The sequence below is a fragment of the Coregonus clupeaformis genome, chromosome 30 (genome assembly GCF_020615455.1).
Source record: "Coregonus clupeaformis isolate EN_2021a chromosome 30, ASM2061545v1, whole genome shotgun sequence".
In the NCBI taxonomy this organism is placed as follows: domain Eukaryota; kingdom Metazoa; phylum Chordata; class Actinopteri; order Salmoniformes; family Salmonidae; genus Coregonus; species Coregonus clupeaformis.
Genome location: NC_059221.1, coordinates 25,917,693 through 25,936,327, shown reverse-complemented (window position 1 = coordinate 25,936,327; position 18,635 = coordinate 25,917,693). Strand labels below are relative to the sequence as shown.

Genomic DNA, 18,635 nt, shown 5'->3' with positions numbered 1-18,635 from the left:
TGTCAAACACTGACTCACGGGTTCATGGGTCAGTCTAACCCTGGCAGTGGTCGACACTGGGGACACCAGTCAGTACAGTATTAGCTCAGCTCTTCCTTGCTCTTGATGTTCGATCGGGATCAAGTCTGGGCTCTGGCTGGGCCACTTAAGAACATTTAGAGACTTGTCCCGAAGCCACTCCTGCGTTGTCTTGGCTGTGTGCTTAGGGTTGTTGTCCTGTTGGAAGGTGAACCTTCGCCCCAGTCTGAGGTCCTGAGCGCTCTGGAGCAGGTTTTCATCAAGGATCTCTCTGTACTTTGCTCCGTTCATCTTTCCCTCGATCCTGACTAGTCTCCCAGTCCCTGCCCGCTGAAAAACATCCCCACAGCATGATGCTGCCACCACCATGCTTCACCGTAGGGATGGTGCCATGTATCCTCCACACGTGACACTTGCCATTCAGGCCAAAGAGTTCAATCTTGGTTTCATAATACCAGAGAATCTTGTTTCTCATGGTCTGAGAGTCCTTTAGATGCTTTTCGGCAAACTCCAAGCGGGCTGTCATGTGCCTTTTGCTGAGGAGTGGCTTCCGTCTGGCCACTCTACTATAAAGGCCTGATTGGTGGAGTGCTGCAGAGATGGTTGTCCTTCTGGAAGGTTCTCCCATCTCCACAGAGGAACTATGGAGCTCTGTCAGAGTGACCATCGGGTTCTTGGTCACCTCCCTGACCATGGCTCTTCTCCCCCGATTGCTCAGTTTGGCCGGGGCGGCCAGCTCTAGGAAAAGTCTCGGTGGTTCCAAACTTCTTCCATTTAAGAATGATGGAGGCCATTGTGTTCTTGGGGACATTCAATGCTGCAGATATTTTTTGGTAACCTTCCCCAGATCTGTGCCTCGACACAATCCTGTCTTGGAGCTCTACGGACAATTCCTTCAACCTCATGGCTTGGTTAGGGACCTTTATTAAGACAGGTGTGCCTTTCCAAATCATGTCCAATCAATTGAATTCACCACAGGTATACTCCAATGAAGTTGTAGAAACTTCTCAAGGATGATCAATGTAAACAGGATGCACCTGAGCTCAATTTTGAGTCTCATAGCAAAGGGTCTGAATACTTATGTAAATAAGGTATATATATATTTTTATATATATACATTTGCAAACGTTTCTAAACACTGTTTCTGCTTTGTCATTATGAGGTATTGTGTGTAGATTGATGAGGAAAATTTTTTATTTAATCAATTTTAGAATAAGGCTTTAACTTAACAAAATGTGAAAAAAGTCAAGGGGCCTGAATACTTTCCGAATGCACTGTAGGCGAGACACGTCAGAACAAAATTCGTTTTGATATTTTTTGTGACTATCTGTTGTTCCATGTGGTGAATCTGTTATTCAATGTGTTTTTGTATGGGCTAATAGCAGTAAGGACTATCTGTTGTTCCATGTGGTGAATCTGTTATTCAATGTGTTTTTGTATGGGCTAATAGCAGTAAGGCCCAAAATATTTGTTGATACTTCAAGGGGTCTTAAAATTCGAAATTGAAAAGCTAAATTATCCTTGGTATGACATTCTTAAAACAATTCCATATAGCTTAGTAGAACCCCTCCCCCGGCTTAGACAGAGCTTAGACGGGGCTTAGACAGGGCTTAGACGGGGCTTAGACGGGGCTTAGACAGGGCTTAGACGGGGCTTAGACGGGGCTTAGACAGAACTTAGACAGGGCTTAGACAGGGCTTAGACAGGGCTTAGACGGGGCTTAGACAGGGCTTAGACAGGGCTTAGACGGGGCTTAGACAGAATTTAGACAGGGCTTAGATGGGGCTTAGACAGGGCTTAGACAGAATTTAGACGGGGCTTAGACAGGGCTTAGACAGGGCTTAGACAGGGCTTAGACGGAGCTTAGACAGGGCTTAGACAGGGCGTAGACTCTGATGAGTTAAAGGGAAACAGTACAGAAGCAGAACAAGCAAAGTTTATTAAAGGGATAGTTCACCCAAATTACTAAATTACTGGTTTCCTTACCCAGGAAGTAGTCTATGGACAAGGTATGACAGCAATCCATGCTGTGGTTTTATTTCCCTGTTATTGTTATCAAATATTTCCCACAAATCCCATTAAAGTCATGGGACCAATATGACATTTTTTTGCACATCATGTACAAATATTTCAAAAGTATCGCAAATGTATTGTGAATCACTTAGACGAACATGATGTGCAAAAAAAAAGCTAATATCGGTCCCATGACTTGAATGGGATGTGCCACAAATGCTAAATGCCACAAATACTAAACCAAAGCATGGATTTTGGTCATCAATGTACCTTGTCCATAGACTGCTTACAGGGTAAGAACACCAATATGTATTTTAGTAGACTATCCCTTTAAACGATTTCACAGAGATTCATCTGACCAAGTTCACAAGATGACCAAAAACAGGAACAAACAGTACTGTACTTCTGATCCGCGACGCAACTTTGGTTTTAGAAATGGGGGGGGGACATAATTTCTTCTTTTTATTATAATTTCTTATCCAGTCGGATAAACACCAAACAGCCTACCCGACCGCTCTGAGTCATCCGCATGGTCCTAAAGCACACCGTTGCCTCGTTTTGTATCACATTCCAATGATAAAACTGGGGGGGGGGGGACAAAAATGCAATTTCAGAATGTGGGGGGGACATGTCCTCCCCCGTCCCCCGTCCCCAGTGAAAGTTGCGCCCCTGTTTCTGATGGTAGAAAAGAAACAGTTAACATTTACATAAACAATCAATATTTTAGAAATACAAATGACTTAACTTAAAGACAGACACCTTTATTGGAGGGCGAATTATTATAGATGACATCCCACACGCTGTAGCGCGTGTTCAGTGTAGCCTTTTTGTCTTCTACTGAAAACAATACCAAACCAATCAGGTGGTTGTTCGACAAAACCAGGCTTCGGACGTCATTGATCACGCGCTTCTGATAAAGTGATACAGGCGTCGGCACGCTGCTTTTCGAAGTAAAACTGCTTAGCGATTTCGACGCATGCCTCAGAGCTCCGGTATCAAATGTAACATCGTCAATTGTTGGTTTATTTCTGCGAGCAACCATTTTGTGAACCATGCTGTCTTGAAGAAACGTTTGCGGTGTGGTTGATTGTTCTGAATGTTATGTGTTAAGTTTGACCAGTGAGTTTATTCATTTGACAATATTCCAGATGTTCATTATGTAAAGCCTCTGCAATAATGTCCTTTTGTTTTCAGTTGGTTTGTTTGGAGAGGCTTTGCTGGTTTGAGGTCCAGGCAGTTTATTGGCAGCGACCTCCAATAAGGTGATATTTCTAAAATGTATATTGTTTATGTAAATGCAATGGTTAACTGTTCAGTACTGTTTATCACCGTTTTTGGTCGTCTTGTGTACTTGGTCAGCTGAATCTCTGTGAAAGCACTGTTTTATTTCAGAAAGCTACCTAGTGGAAGCAACAGACCTAAGCCATTTTGGTGTGCTCTTGTCGACGTGTGTCATCTGTGTCAAACAAGCAAACATCTCGCTAAGTTGTTGTCTGGGCCGTTGCATTGCTCTGAACTGTTGACCCAACTCAATAGGAGGCCTGTCACCAACCAGAGTCTGAGAGCTGTTCCTCTCCTTAAACAGTCGGTGTAGTCTGGTAGGGGTAGCAGGTAGCCTGGCGGTTAAGAGCGTTGGGCCTTTTAACCAAAAAGTCGCTGGTTTCAAATCCTTGAGCCGACTAGGTGAAAAAGCCTGCCGATGTGCCCTTGAGCGAGGCATTTAACCCTAGTTGCTCTGGATAAGAGCGTCTACTGAAATGCAGTTGTGCTAGCTAACCCTAGTCGGCAGCTGTTACTAAGATATACTAAAGTAACGTCCTGCTAAAAACACTGCAGTGAATACTATAGTAGTAATACTACAGTATTTAGACCATAGTATTTTTTTTTTATATGGGTGTGCCACGACTGATGTCTTCATGTCCTCATTCTGCTAGCCCATAACAATGACATCAAGATGAAGCTGAGATTTGAGTCACACTGGTGGGATGTGGTGGGCCTGCATCCCAAACAGCACCCTATTCCCTATATAGTGCACTACTTTTCACATGGGTGCTGTAGGGCTCTGGTCAAAAGAGTAGTGCACTATGTAGGGAATAGGGTGTTTGGGACGCGACCCCGTGGCGATCTGATCTGGACAGTGGCAGGAAATACAGTAATATAGACACACAATGGCCTAGCATCCCCCCCACCTCAGACTGACCCGCTCCTATGACCATCCACCCCACCTCAGACTGACCCGCTCCTATGACCATCCCCCCCACCTCAGACTGACCCGCTCCTATGACCATCCACCCCACCTCAGACTGACCCACTCCTATGACCATCCACCCCACCTCAGACTGACCCGCTCCTATGACCATCCACCCCACCTCAGACTGACCCGCTCCTATGACCATCCACCCACCTCAGACTGACCCGCTCCTATGACCATCCCCCCACCTCAGACTGACCCGCTCCTATGACCATCCACCCCACCTCAGACTGACCCGCTCCTATGACCATCCCCCCCACCTCAGACTGACCCGCTCCTATGACCATCCCCCCCACCTCAGACTGACCCGCTCCTATGACCATCCACCCCACCTCAGACTGACCCGCTCCTATGACCATCCACCCTCACCTCAGATTGACCCGCTCCTATGACCATCCCCCCCACCTCAGACTGACCCGCTCCTATGACCATCCACCCCACCTCAGACTGACCCGCTCCTATGACCATCCACCTCACCTCAGATTGACCCGCTCCTATGACCATCCACCCCACCTCAGACTGACCCGCTCCTACGACCATCCCCCCCACCTCAGACTGACCCGCTCCTACGTAGCTGGCTACCCTGCTGCCAGTAAGCCTCTCTTCTTGCCTTGATCAATCAGTGTTACACCCCATATACCTCGTCCTCTAAATGTCCGGAGCAATTGTAAAAGAAAACCAATTGCACACTAGAAAATATCAAAGCGTTTTTGGACATTTTCAAGTTTCAAGTTGTATGTATAGTACAGGATAACCATGGTATACACAGTCCAACGAAATGCTTAATTTGCAGGTTCCTTCTCGACCATGCAACGACAATAAGATTTAATAAAATATAAGAATACGAACATTACAGCTATGGATTTGTTCTGCCGCCTTAGGAAGGAGAGACGCTGTTGCGCCCTCTTGACAAGAGTGGTGGTGTTGGTCCATGACAAGTCCTTGGTGATGAGGAACTTAAAACTGCTGACTCTCTCTACTGCAGTCCCGTTGATGTGGATCGGGGCATGTTCCCTCCTCTGCTTCCTGAAGTCAACAATCAACTCCTTTGTTTTGCTGATGTTGAGGGAGAGGTTGTTGTCCTGGCACCACAATACCAGTTCACTGACCTCCTCCCTGGATCGTCATTGTTGGTTATCAGGCCTACAACTGTGGTGTCGTCAGCAAACTTGATGATGGAGTTGGTGTCGTTGAGTTGTTACTGCCAGAACCAGCATCTGGAACAAGACACACTGCTGTGAGAGCACAGGGTTTTCACTTGATATACTGCCGGACACAGTCCCCCTCCTCAACTCCCTTTCTACCTCATCCATCTCCCTTTATCACACTTCTCACAATGTTCTTTCTTTAGCTCCACAGCACATCATTCTCTCCCTCCTCTCTTAACTCAGCAGTCTGTCAGGACATGCTCCCTAACCCCCATCCTAACGCCCTCTCCAACCTTGACCTGGCTCAGTTGGGGACTGCAACACTTCCTCCTTGGCCTGACCACAGCCGGACCACCCCGCTAGCTGGCCTCCAGGCTCCACACCACTAGCTGGCCTCCAGGCTCCACCCCGCTAGCTGGCCTCCAGGCTCCACCCCGCTAGCTGGCCTCCAGACTCCACACCACTAGCTGGCCTCCAGAATCCACCCCGCTAGCTGACCTCCAGGCTCCACACAGGTTTCAATTTCATATTCATCATCTCCAGCACCACCCCAACATCAAGATATGTGAAAAATTAATCTCAGCTTGTTACCTGTATAAAAGACACCTGTCCACGGAAGCAATCAATCAATCAGATTCCAAACTCTCCACCATGGCCAAGACCAAAGAACTCTCCAAGGATGTCAGGGACAAGATTGTAGACCTACACAAGGCTGGAATGGGCTACAAGACCATCGCCAAGCAGCTTGGTGAGAAGGTGACAACAGTTGGTGCGATTATTCGCAAATGGAAGAAACACAAAATAACTGTCAATCTCCCTCGGCCTGGGGCTCTATGCAAGATCTCACCTCGTGGAGTTGCAATGATCATGAGAACGGTGAGGAATCAGCCCAGAACTACACGGGAGGATCTTGTCAATGATCTCAAGGCAGCTGGGACCATAGTCACCAAGAAAACAATTGGTAACACACTACCCCGTGAAGAACTGAAATCCTGCAGCGCCCGCAAGATCCCCCTGATCAAGAAAGCACATATACATGCCCGTCTGAAGTTTGCCAATGACCATCTGAATGATTCAGAGGAGAACTGGTTGAAAGTGTTATGATCAGATGAGACCAAAATGGAGCTCTTTGGCATCAACTCAACTCGCCGTGTTTGGAGGAGGAGGAATGCTGCCTATGACCCCAAGAACACCATCCCCACCGTCAAACATGGAGGTGGAAACATTATGCTTTGGGGGTGTTTTACTGCTAAGGGGACAGGACAACTTCACCGCGTCAAAGGGACGATGGACGGGGCCATGTACTGTCAAATCTTGGGTGAAAACCTCCTTCCCTCAGCCAGGGCATTGAAAATGGGTCGTGGATGGGTATTCCAGCATGACAATGACCCAAAACACACGGCCAAGGAAACAAAGGAGTGGCTCAAGAAGAAACACATTAAGGTCCTGGAGTGGCCTAGCCAGTCTCCAGACTGAATCCCATAGAAAATCTGTGGCGGGAGCTGAAGGTTCGAGTTGCCAAACGTCAGCCTCGAAACCTTAATGACTTGGAGAAGATCTGCAAAGAGAAGTGGGACAAAACCCTCCTGAGATGTGTGCAAACCTGGTGGCCAACTACAAGAAACGACTGACCTCTGTGATTGTCAACAAGGGTTTTGCCACCAAGTACTAAGTCATGTTTTGCAGAGGGGTCAAATACTTATTTCCCTAATTAAAATGCAAATCAATTTATAACATTTTTGACATGCGTTTTTCTTGATTTTTTTGTTGTTATTCTGTCTCTCACTGTTCAAATAAACCTACCATTAAAATTATAGACTGATCATTTCTTTGTCAGTGGGCAAACGTACAAAATCAGCAGGGGATCAAATACTTATTTCCCTCACTGTAACCTGGTTCAAGCATTTACCATTTAATCCATAAGAAGGCACTGTGTGCCGAAACGTTGGTTGCTATACCATTAAATGTTTTGGAGCATAATTAGTGTGAAATGTCCTTTATTTTTATAGTTTACTCTCCGTTTAATCATAAACGATAATAATAATGTATATATATATAATATAATATATTTACTCTCGTTTAGTCATAGATAATAATATATATATATAATACAATATATTTACTCTCTGTTTAGTCATAAATAATAATAATATATATATATATATATAATATAATATATTTACTCTACGTTTAGTCATAAATAATAATATATAATATAATATATTTACTCTCCGTTTAGTCATAAATAATATATATATATAATATATTTACTCTCTGTTTAGTCATAAATAATATATATATATATATAATATAATATATTTACTCTCAGTTTAGTCATAAATAATAATATATAATATAATATAATATATTTACTCTCCGTTTAGTCATAAATAATATATATATATATATATATATCTTTACTCTCCGTTTCTACAAGACATATTTGGTTCTGTGTCAGTTTATGCCTTTTATTGATCATAAGAACACATCACTAGTCATGTCAAAATGCATAGAATTGCAGGAAATTACCTTTTGCAACCTCCCATTTAAACCTGTCTAGATCCTTATCCCTCAGAAAACTGGAAACATTAATGTTCTTGCAACGTTCCCAATAAATGTGTCTAGAGCATGAATATCTTATTCTGATAACACGGTAACCAAGTTCTAGCTAAGTTCTGTTTGACATTAAGGGATTGTTCTCCTGACTCTAAAGCCAAAACATGCTAAATAGGTTCTCAGGATATTTTTGCTAACATACTGTAGATATAATGTTCCCATAACTAACGGAAAACTGGACACTCGAAACTTCGGGGGGCAATAGGGGAGAGTGGGGTAAGTTTAGCATTTTCATCATTCAGCATCACTCCATCAAGGGAAATATTGGGTAAGTTAAGCCGCCTACAAATTTCTGTACTGAATTAAATATCACCACTACCTTTTTAAAACCATGTATATATTTATTCACAATTGCTTTTACATCTTTTAATCATTTTAAGCATCTTTTAACACAGGCTTAACACCCAACAAACACTTTGAACTTTTACATAGTCCCTGTTGTTACCTCATATCCCAGTGATAATGCCCTGCATTACACCCGGGAAGAAAACACTTACATTTGCTCAACCATTGGCTCAACTTACCCCATGACCATTGGCTCAACTTACCCCAAGACCATTGGCTCAACTTACCCCAAGACCATTGGCTCAACTTACCCCAGGCCATTGGCTCAACTTACCCCAATGACCATTGGCTCAACTTACCCCATGACCATTGTCTCAACTTACCCCATGACCATTGGCTCAACTTACTCCATGACCATTGGCTCAATTTACCCCATGACCATTGGCTCAACTTACCCCATGACCATTGGCTCAACTTACCCCATGACAATAATGTTGACTATATTAGCCCACACAGCTACAAGGATGCACTTTCATGCTATGTTTATGAGCTGATATTGAAGCTAATAGAGATCCCCAACTGATGTATGAAACAATCTTAAAACGATCTACTTTGGTTTAGATACAAGCGTCATGAAACCTCAAACACAATAAATTCATTTGACTTGGTGAAAATCTTGTTTAACTTGCTCACCACTTTTTCCATGTGGTTTCTTCCTTCACAGACTCCATGAAATGATGACCTCTTCCTAGAATCAAGGGTGGCACAACTTACCCCACTCTCCCCTACGGGTAACATTAAAAAAAAGTTTTCTCTCCCTATAATTGTTCGCTGGGTTTATCAGGGACGTATCAGCACTTCTGCCTCCTGGTTATCTAGCTAGCGTAGTGTTCAGTCTGTTTTATTTAGAATATTGTCTCTAGCAGTGTAGGGCAGTGTACCGGTGAAATATGAAATACATATTTCTTTCAGCACGCCTCATTGTTCTATACTGGTGCCATGTCATTGTTGTCTGTGTGTGTGTGTGTGTGTCTGTGAGTCTGTGAGTCTGAGTGTGTGTGTGTGTGTGTGTGTGTGTGTGTGTGTGTGTGTGTGTGTGTGTGTGTGTGTGTGTGTGTGTGTGTGTGTGTGTGTGTGTGTGTGTGTGTGTGTGTGTATAGGATGGAGTGCTGAAAGGCCTGGCGGTCACACAGCCTCGCTCCCATCACGTCCCACCTCTGACCTAATTCACTTAAGTGTGTGAAGTGTGTGTGGCTGGTGTGTAGGGCATGTCTACATTGGTTTGTTGGTGTGTAGGGGGCATGTCTACATTGGTTTGTTGGTGTGTAGGGGGCATGTCTACATTGGTTTGTTGGTGTGTAGGCCATGTCTTGTCAAATAAAATAAAATAAAATTGTATTTGCCACATGCGCCGAATACAACAGGTGTAGACATTACAGTGAAATGCTTCCTTACAAGCCCATAACCTAGACTATTTTTAATATTTTTTTAGGGGGTAGATCAGCTTTAATATTTCAGATAGATTGTAGCTTCCATCAATGTAATTGTCTGCATCACTTCCAATCCCCCATATGTTTTTTTTCTCTCGCATAAATATATATATACAGTGGGGGGAAAAAGTATTTAGTCAGCCACCAATTGTGCAAGTTCTCCCACTTAAAAAGATGAGAGAGGCCTGTAATTTTCATCATAGGTACACGTCAACTATGACAGACAAATTGAGAATTTTTTTCTCCAGAAAATCACATTGTAGGATTTTTTATGAATTTATTTGCAAATTATGGTGGAAAATAAGTATTTGGTCGCCTACAAACAAGCAAGATTTCTGGCTCTCACAGACCTGTAACTTCTTTAAGAGGCTCCTCTGTCCTCCACTCGTTACCTGTATTAATGGCACCTGTTTGAACTTGTTATCAGTATAAAAGACACCTGTCCACAACCTCAAACAGTCACACTCCAAACTCCACTATGGCCAAGACCAAAGAGCTGTCAAAGGACACCAGAAACAAAATTGTAGACCTGCACCAGGCTGGGAAGACTGAATCTGCAATAGGTAAGCAGCTTGGTTTGAAGAAATCAACTGTGGGAGCAATTATTAGGAAATGGAAGACATACAAGACCACTGATAATCTCCCTCGATCTGGGGCTCCACGCAATATCTTACCCCGTGGGGTCAAAATGATCACAAGAACGGTGAGCAAAAATCCCAGAACCACACGGGGGGGCCTAGTGAATGACCTGCAGAGAGCTGGGACCAAAGTAACAAAGCCTACCATCAGTAACACACTACGCCGCCAGGGACTCAAATCCTGCAGTGCCAGACGTGTCCCCCTGCTTAAGCCAGTACATGTCCAGGCCCGTCTGAAGTTTGCTAGAGTGCATTTTGATGATCCAGAAGAGGATTGGGAGAATGTCATATGGTCAGATGAAACCAAAATAGAACTTTTTGGTAAAAAACTCAACTCGTCCTGTTTGGAGGACAAAGAATGCTGAGTTGCATCCAAAGAACACCATACCTACTGTGAAGCATGGGGATGGAAACATCATGCTTTGGGGCTGTTTTTCTGCAGTTGAAAAACAAACTGAAATCTTCGAGGGGGAAAAATGAAAAATATAAACCTTACAATAACCTGGTTGCGTAAGTGTGCACACCCTCTTATAACTGGGGGAGTGGCTGTGTTCAGAATTAACCAATCACATTCAAACTCATGTTAAATAGAAGTCATTACACACCTGCCATCATTTAAAAGTGACTCTGATTAATCACAAATAAAGTTCAGCTGTTCTAGTAGGATTTTCCTGACATTTTCTTAGTTGCATCTCAGAGCGAAAGCCATGGTCCGCAGAGAGATTCCAAGGCATCAGAGGGATCTCATTGTTGAAAGATATCAGTCAGGAGAAGGGTACAAAATAATTTCCAAAGCATTACATATATCATGGAACACAGTGAAGACAGTCATCATCAAGTGGAGAAAATATGGCACAACAGAGACATTACCAAGAACTGGACGTCCCTCCAAAATGTATGAAAAGACGAGAAGAAAACTGGTCAGGGAGGCTTCCAAGAGGCCTACAGCAACATTAAAGGAACTGCAGGAATTTATGGCAAGCACTGGCTGTGTGCTACATGTGACAACAATGTCCCGTATTCTTCATATGAATGGGCTATGGGGTAGGGTGGCAAGACGGAAGCCTTTTCTTACAAAGAAAAACATCCAAGCCCGGCTGAAGATTGCAAAAACAAACATCAAGTCCCCCAAAAGCATGTGGGAAAATGTGTTATGGTCTGATGAAACCAAGGTTGAACTTTTTGGCCATAATTCCAAAAGGTATGTTTGGCGCAAAAACAACACTGCACATCACCCAAAGAACACCATACCCACAGTGAAGCATGGTGGTGGCAGCATCATGCTTTTGGGCTGTTTTTCTTCAGCTGGAACCGGGGCCTTAGTCAGGGTGGAGGGAATTATGAACAGTTCCAAATACCAGGCAATTTTGGCACAAAACCTTCAGGCGTCCGTTAGAAAGCTGAAGATGAAGTTCACCTTTCAGCACGACAACGACCCAAAGCACACATCCAAATCCACAAAAGCATGGCTTCACCAGAAGTAGATTAACATTTTGGAATGGCCCAGCCAGAGCCCAGATCCCGAATCCAATTGAACATCTCTGAGGTGATCTGAAGAGGGCTGTGCACATGATGGTAGGTTTAATGGTAGGTTTATTTGAACAGTGAGAGACAGAACAACGACAAAAAAATCAAGAAAAACGCATATCAAAAATGTTATAAATTGATCTGCATTTTAATGAGGGAAATAAGTATTTGACCCCTTTGCAAAACATGACTTAGTACTTGGTGGCAAAACCTTCGTTGGCAATCACAGAGGTCAGTCGTTTCTTGTAGTTGGCCACCAGGTTTGCACACATCTCAGGAGGGATTTTGTCCCACTCCTCTTTGCAGATCTTCTCCAAGTCATTAAGGATTCGAGGCTGACGTTTGGCATCTCGAACCTTCAGCTCCCTCCACAGATTTTCTATGGGATTAAGGTCTGGAGACTGGCTAGGCCACTCCAGGACCTTAATGTGCTTCTTCTTGAGCCACTCCTTTGTTGCCTTTGCCGTGTGTTTTGGGTCATTGTCATGCTGGAATACCCACCCACGACCCATTTTCAATGCCCTGGCTGAGGGAAGGAGGTTCTCACCCAAGATTTGACGGTACATGGCCCCGTCCATCGTCCCTTTGATGCGGTGAAGTTGTCCTGTCCCCTTAGCAGAAAAACATCCCCAAAGCATAATGTTTCCACCTCCATGTTTGACGGTGGGGATGGTGTTCTTGGGGTCATAGGCAGCATTCCTCCTCCTCTAAACACGGCGAGTTGAGTTGACGCCAAAGAGCTCCATTTTGATCTCATCTGACCACAACACTTTCACCCAGTTCTCCTCTGAATCATTCAGATGTTCATTGGTAAACTTCAGACTGGCCTGTATATGTGCTTTCTTGAGAAGGGGGACCTTGAGGGCACTGCAGGATTTCAGTCCTTCACGGCGTAATGTGTTACCAAATTGTTTTCTTGGTGACTATGGTCCCAGCTGCCTTGAGATCATTGACAAGATCCTCCTGTGTAGTTCTGGGCTGATTCCTCACTGTTCTCGTGATCATTGCAACTCCACGAGGTGAGATCTTGCATGGAGCCCGAGGCCGAGGGAGATTGACAGTTATTTTGTGTTGTCACCTTCTCACCAAGCTGCTTGGCGATGGTCTTGTAGCCCATTCCAGCCTTGTGTAGGTCTACAATCTTGTCCCTGACATCCTTGGAGAGCTCTTTGGTCTTGGCCATGGTGGAGAGTTAGGAATCTGATTGATTGATTGCTTCTGTGGACAGGTGTCTTTTATACAGGTGACAAACTGAGATTAGGAGCACTCCCTTTAAGAGTGTGCTCCTAATCTCAGCTCGTTACCTGTATAAAAGACACCTGGGCAGCCAGAAATCTTTCTGATTGAGAGGGGGTCAAATACTTATTTCCCTCATTAACATGAACATCTATTTATAACATTTTTGACATGCTTTTTTCTGGATTTTTGTGTTGTTATTCTGTCTCTCACTGTTCAAATAAACCTACCATTAAAATTATAGACTGATCAATTCTTTGTCAGTGGGCAAACGTACAAAATCAGCAGGGGATCAAATACTTTTTCCCCTCACTGTATAGCCCATCTACACACAATGTGCCATAATGACAAAGTGAAAACATGTTTTTAGAAATGTGGGCAAATGTATTGAAAATTAAATACAGAAATATCTAATTCATGTAAGTATTAACAACCCTGAGTCAATACATGTTAGAATCACCTTAGGCAGCGATTACAGCTGTGAGTCCTTCTGGGTAAGTCTCTTTGCACACCTGGATTGAACAATATTTGTACAATTCTTTAAGCTATGTCAAATTGATCAGCCATTTTTCAAGTCTTTGTCATAGATTGTCAAGTAAATTTAAGTCACAACTTTAACTAGGCCTCTCAGGAACATTCAATGTCTTCTTGGTAAGCAACTCCAGTGTAGATTTGACCTTATGTTTTAGGTTATTGTCCTGCTAAAAGGTCAATTTGTCTCCCAGTGTCTGTTGGAAAAGCAGACTTAACCAGGTTTTCCTCTAGGATTTTGCCTGTGCTTATAGCTGTATTCTGTTTATTTATATCCTAAAAAACTCCCTAGTCCTTGCCGATGACATGCAGCGTTGGAAAAAGTACTCAATTGTCATACTTGAATAACGTAAAGATACCTTAATAGAAAATGATTCAAGTAAAAGTGAAAGTCAACCAGTAAAATATAACTTGAGTTAAAGTAAAAAAATATTTGGCTTTAAATATAAGTATCAAAAGTAAGTGTAATCGCTAAAATATACTTAAGTATCAAAAGTAAAAATAATTGCTAAAATATGCTTAAGTATCAAAAGTAAATGTAATTGCTAAAAGTGTCAAAAGTAAAAGTACAAGTATAAATCATTTCAAATTCCTTATATTAAGCAAACCAGATGGCACAATTTTCAGTATTTTTTAAAAATATATATATACAGATAGCCAGGGGCACACTCCAACACTTAGACATAATTTACAAACGAAGCATTTAGTGAGTCCGTCTGATCAGAGGCAGTAGGGAAGATCAGGGATGTATTCTTGATAAGTGCGTAAACTGGACCATTTTCCTCTCCTGCTAAGCATTCAAAATGTAACAAGTACTTTTGGGTGTCAGAGCAAAAGTACATTATTTTCTTTAGGAATGTAGTGAAGTAAAAGTTGTCAAAAATATGAAAAGTTAAGTACAGATTCCCCAAAAAACAACGTAAGTAGTACTTTAAAGTATTTTTACTGAAGTACTTTACACATACCCATAACATGATGCAGCCATGGTTGTGTTTCTTAGCAGTATTACTTTAGTGCCAAACAGGTTGCGTGTTTTGGAATATGTTTATTCTGTACAGGCTTCCTTCTTTTCACTCTGTCAATTAGGTTAGCATTGTGGAGTAACTACAATGTTGTTGATCAATCCTCAGTTTTCTCCTATCAAAGCCATTAAACTCTGTAACTGTTTTAAAGTCACCATTGGCCTCATGGTGAAATCCCTGAGCAGTTTCCTTCCTTCTCTGGAAACGGAGTTAGGAAGGACGCCTGTATCTTTGTAGTGACTGGGTGTATTCATACACCATCCAAAGCCTAATAAATAACTTTTCTCAAAGGGTTATTCAGCATCTGTTTTTTTTAACCAATCTACCAAACCACCTTGGTCTTTGTGGTTGAATCTGTTCTTGAAATGCACTACTCGATTGAGGGACCTTACAGATAATTGTATGTGTGGTGTACAGAGATGGGGTAGTCATAAAAAAAAAATGTAACCACTATTATTGAACACAGAATGAGTCCATGCAAATTCTTATGTGATTTGTTAAGCACATTTTTACTCCTGAACTTATTTAGACTAGCCATAACAAAGGGGTTGAATACTTATTGACTCAAGATATTTAAGCTTTTTATATAGTGCACTACTTTTGACCAGGGCCCATAGGGAATAGGGTACCATTTGGGACACAGCCTCAGTGGAGCTAGAACTCAGGGGACAAATACAGCATTGACACCACAATGGTCAAAGAATAATTAGACTGGTAGTGGTGTGATGGTAGTGGCGCGGTGTACTCTCACTGACTCCACCACTCAAATAATATAATTATTATCATTATCTTTAAAGATAGTTCTTAAATCACTATCTTGTTAGCTGTGCCTGTTCCAAACAACGGCAGCGACTGAAAGACAAACAAAACAGCTGAAGAGAAAAATTATTTAAAATACTTTACTGTATTCATGCTCTCCCTTTCAATTCAACTTAACGAGGCTTTCAGGTTGTCTCAGTAGTGGGAAGGCTGTCTCAGTGGTGAAAAGGTTGTCTTAGTAGTGAGAAGGTTGTCTTAGTAGTGAGAAGGTTGTCTTAGTAGTGAGAAGGTTGTCTTAGTAGTGAGAAGGTCATCTTAGTAGTGAGAAGGTTGTCTTAGTAGTGAGAAGGTTGTCTTAGTAGTGGGAAGGTTGTCTCAGTGGCGAAAAGGTCATCTTAGTAGTGAGAAGGTTGTCTTAGTAGTGAGAAGGTTGTCTCAGTGGTGAAAAGGTCATCTTAGTAGTGAGAAGGTTGTCTTAGTAGTGAGAAGGTTGTCTTAGTAGTGAGAAAGTTGTCTCAGTGGTGAAAAGGTTATCTCAGTAGTGAAAAGATTGTCTATGTAGTTAGAAGGCCCCGTGTAGCTCAGTTGGTAGAGCATGGCGCTTTCAACGCCAGGGTTGTGGGTTCGTTTCCCACGGGGGGCCAGTATGAAAAATGTATGCACTCACTAACTGTAAGTCGTTCTGGATAAGAGCGTCTGCTAAATGACTGAAATGTAAAATGTTGTCTCAGCAGTGAGAAGGTCGTCTCAGCAGTGAGAAGGTTGTGTCAGCAGTGAGAAGGTCGTCTCAGCAGTGAAAAGGTTGTCTCAGCAGTGAGAAGGTCGTCTCAGGCAAAACAAGGAAACCCTGAAAAAGTGGGATAGAAACAAAGACAGAAGTTCAAAACAACAACATCAGTCTTCCCTGTCCTCCCCCGACCAGTCCCTCCCCAGACCAGTCCCTCCCCAGACCAGAGCCACCCCAGACCAGTCCCACCCCAGACCAGTCCCTCCCCAGACCAGAGCCACCCCAGACCAGTCCCACCCCAGACCAGTCCCAGACCAGTCCCACCCCAGACCAGTCCCAGACCAGTCCCACCCCAGACCAGTTCCACCCCAGACCAGTCCCACCCCAGACCAGTCCCAGACCAGTTCCACCCCAGACCAGTCCCACCCCAGACCAGTCCCACCCCAGACCAGTCCCAGACCAGTCCCTCCCCGACCAGTTCCACCCCCAGTCCCAGACCAGTCCCACCCCAGACCAGTCCCACCCCAGACCCGTTCCACCCCAGACCAGTCCCACCCCAGACCAGTCCCAGACCAGTTCCACCCCAGACCAGTCCCTCCCCAGACCAGTCCCACCCCCGACCAGTTCCACCCCAGACCAGTCCCACCCCAGACCAGTCCCACCCCAGACCAGTCCCAGACCAGTCCCTCCCCGACCAGTTCCACCCCAGACCAGTCCCTCCCCAGACCAGTCCCACCCCAGACCAGTCCCAGACCAGTCCCACCCCAGACCAGTCCCAGACCAGTCCCACCCCAGACCAGTCCCTCCCAGACCAGTCCCACCCCAGACCAGTCCCACCCCAGACCAGTTCCACCCCAGACCAGTCCCACCCCAGACCAGTCCCAGACCAGTTCCACCCCAGACCAGTCCCACCCCAGACCAGTCCCACCCCAGACCAGTCCCAGACCAGTCCCTCCCCGACCAGTTCCACCCCAGACCAGTCCCAGACCAGTCCCACCCCAGACCAGTCCCACCCCAGACCAGTTCCACCCCAGACCAGTCCCACCCCAGACCAGTCCCAGACCAGTTCCACCCCCAGACCAGTCCCTCCCCAGACCAGTCCCACCCCCGACCAGTTCCACCCCAGACCAGTCCCACCCCAGACCAGTCCCACCCCAGACCAGTCCCAGACCAGTCCCTCCCCGACCAGTTCCACCCCAGACCAGTCCCTCCCCAGACCAGTCCCTCCCCGACCAGTTCCACCCCAGACCAGTCCCTCCCCAGACCAGTCCCACCCCAGACCAGTCCCAGACCAGTCCCTCCCCGACCAGTTCCACCCCAGACCAGTTCCACCCCAGACCAGTCCCTCCCCAGACCAGTCCCACCCCAGACCAGCCCCAGACCAGTCCCTCCCCAGACCAGTCCCTCCCAGACCAGTCCCACCCCAGACCAGCCCCAGACCAGTCCCTCCCCAGACCAGTCCCTCCCCGACCAGTTCCACCCCCAGACCAGTCCCTCCCCAGACCAGTCCCTCCCCAGACCAGTCCCTCCCCAGACCAGTCCCACCCCAGACCAGTTCCACCCCAGACCAGTCCCTCCCCGACCAGTTCCACCCCAGACCAGTCCCTCCCCGACCAGTCCCACCCCAGACCAGTCCTTCCCCAGACCCTCCCCAGACCAGTCCCTCCCAGACCAGTCCCTCCCCAGACCAGTCCCACCCCAGACCAGTCCCTCCCCGACCAGTCCCACCCCAGACCAGTCCCTCCCCGACCAGTCCCACCCCAGACCAGTCCCTCCCCAGACCAGTCCCACCCCAGACCGTGTGTGTCTTCCCTGTCCTCCCCGACCAGTCCCACCCCAGACCAGAGCCACCCCAGACCAGTCCCTCCCAGACCAGTCCCACCCCAGACCAGTCCCACCCCAGACCAGTCCCTCCCAGACCAGTCCCACCCCAGACCAGTCCCACCCCAGACCAGTCCCTCCCCAGACCAGTCCCACCCCAGACCAGTCCCTCCCCAGACCAGTCCCTCCCCAGACCAGTCCCACCCCAGACCGTGTGTGTCTTCCCTGTCCTCCCCGACCAGAGCCACCCCAGACCAGTCCCAGACCAGTCCCACCCCAGACCAGTCCCACCCCAGACCAGTCCCACCCCAGACCGTGTGTGTGTGTGTGAGTGTGTGAGAGAGAGAGTAAGTCCCAGCTAACAACAAACATTCCCACAACTTTAAGGAACTTTCCCTTAAGAGACACATTAGGTCATTAACTAAAGTTTTCCAGGGAATGTTCCCGTGACGTGCAATTAACGTTTCAGAGACCGTTAATGTCCAATAGATCTTACCCAGAACATGGTTACCATGTTCTTTAAAACTTAAGTTATTAATGTTCTAGACACGTT

General features: G+C 45.4%; 1 protein-coding gene and 1 non-coding gene across 2 annotated transcripts; both read left to right on the top strand.

Annotated features, from left to right (window-relative positions):
• Nucleotides 1–4,633: 4,633 nt before the first annotated feature.
• On the top strand, nucleotides 4,634–18,413 carry LOC121546593 (basic proline-rich protein-like). Its single transcript, XM_045209388.1, has 2 exons — nucleotides 4,634–4,874; nucleotides 16,468–18,413. The coding sequence occupies exons 1-2, from the start codon at nucleotides 4,634–4,636 to the stop codon at nucleotides 18,411–18,413; spliced, it is 2,187 nt and encodes a 728-aa protein (XP_045065323.1).
• trnae-uuc lies at nucleotides 16,103–16,178 on the top strand. Its single transcript has one exon. It is a non-coding gene; the product is annotated as a tRNA-Glu (tRNA).
• Nucleotides 18,414–18,635: the final 222 nt, after the last annotated feature.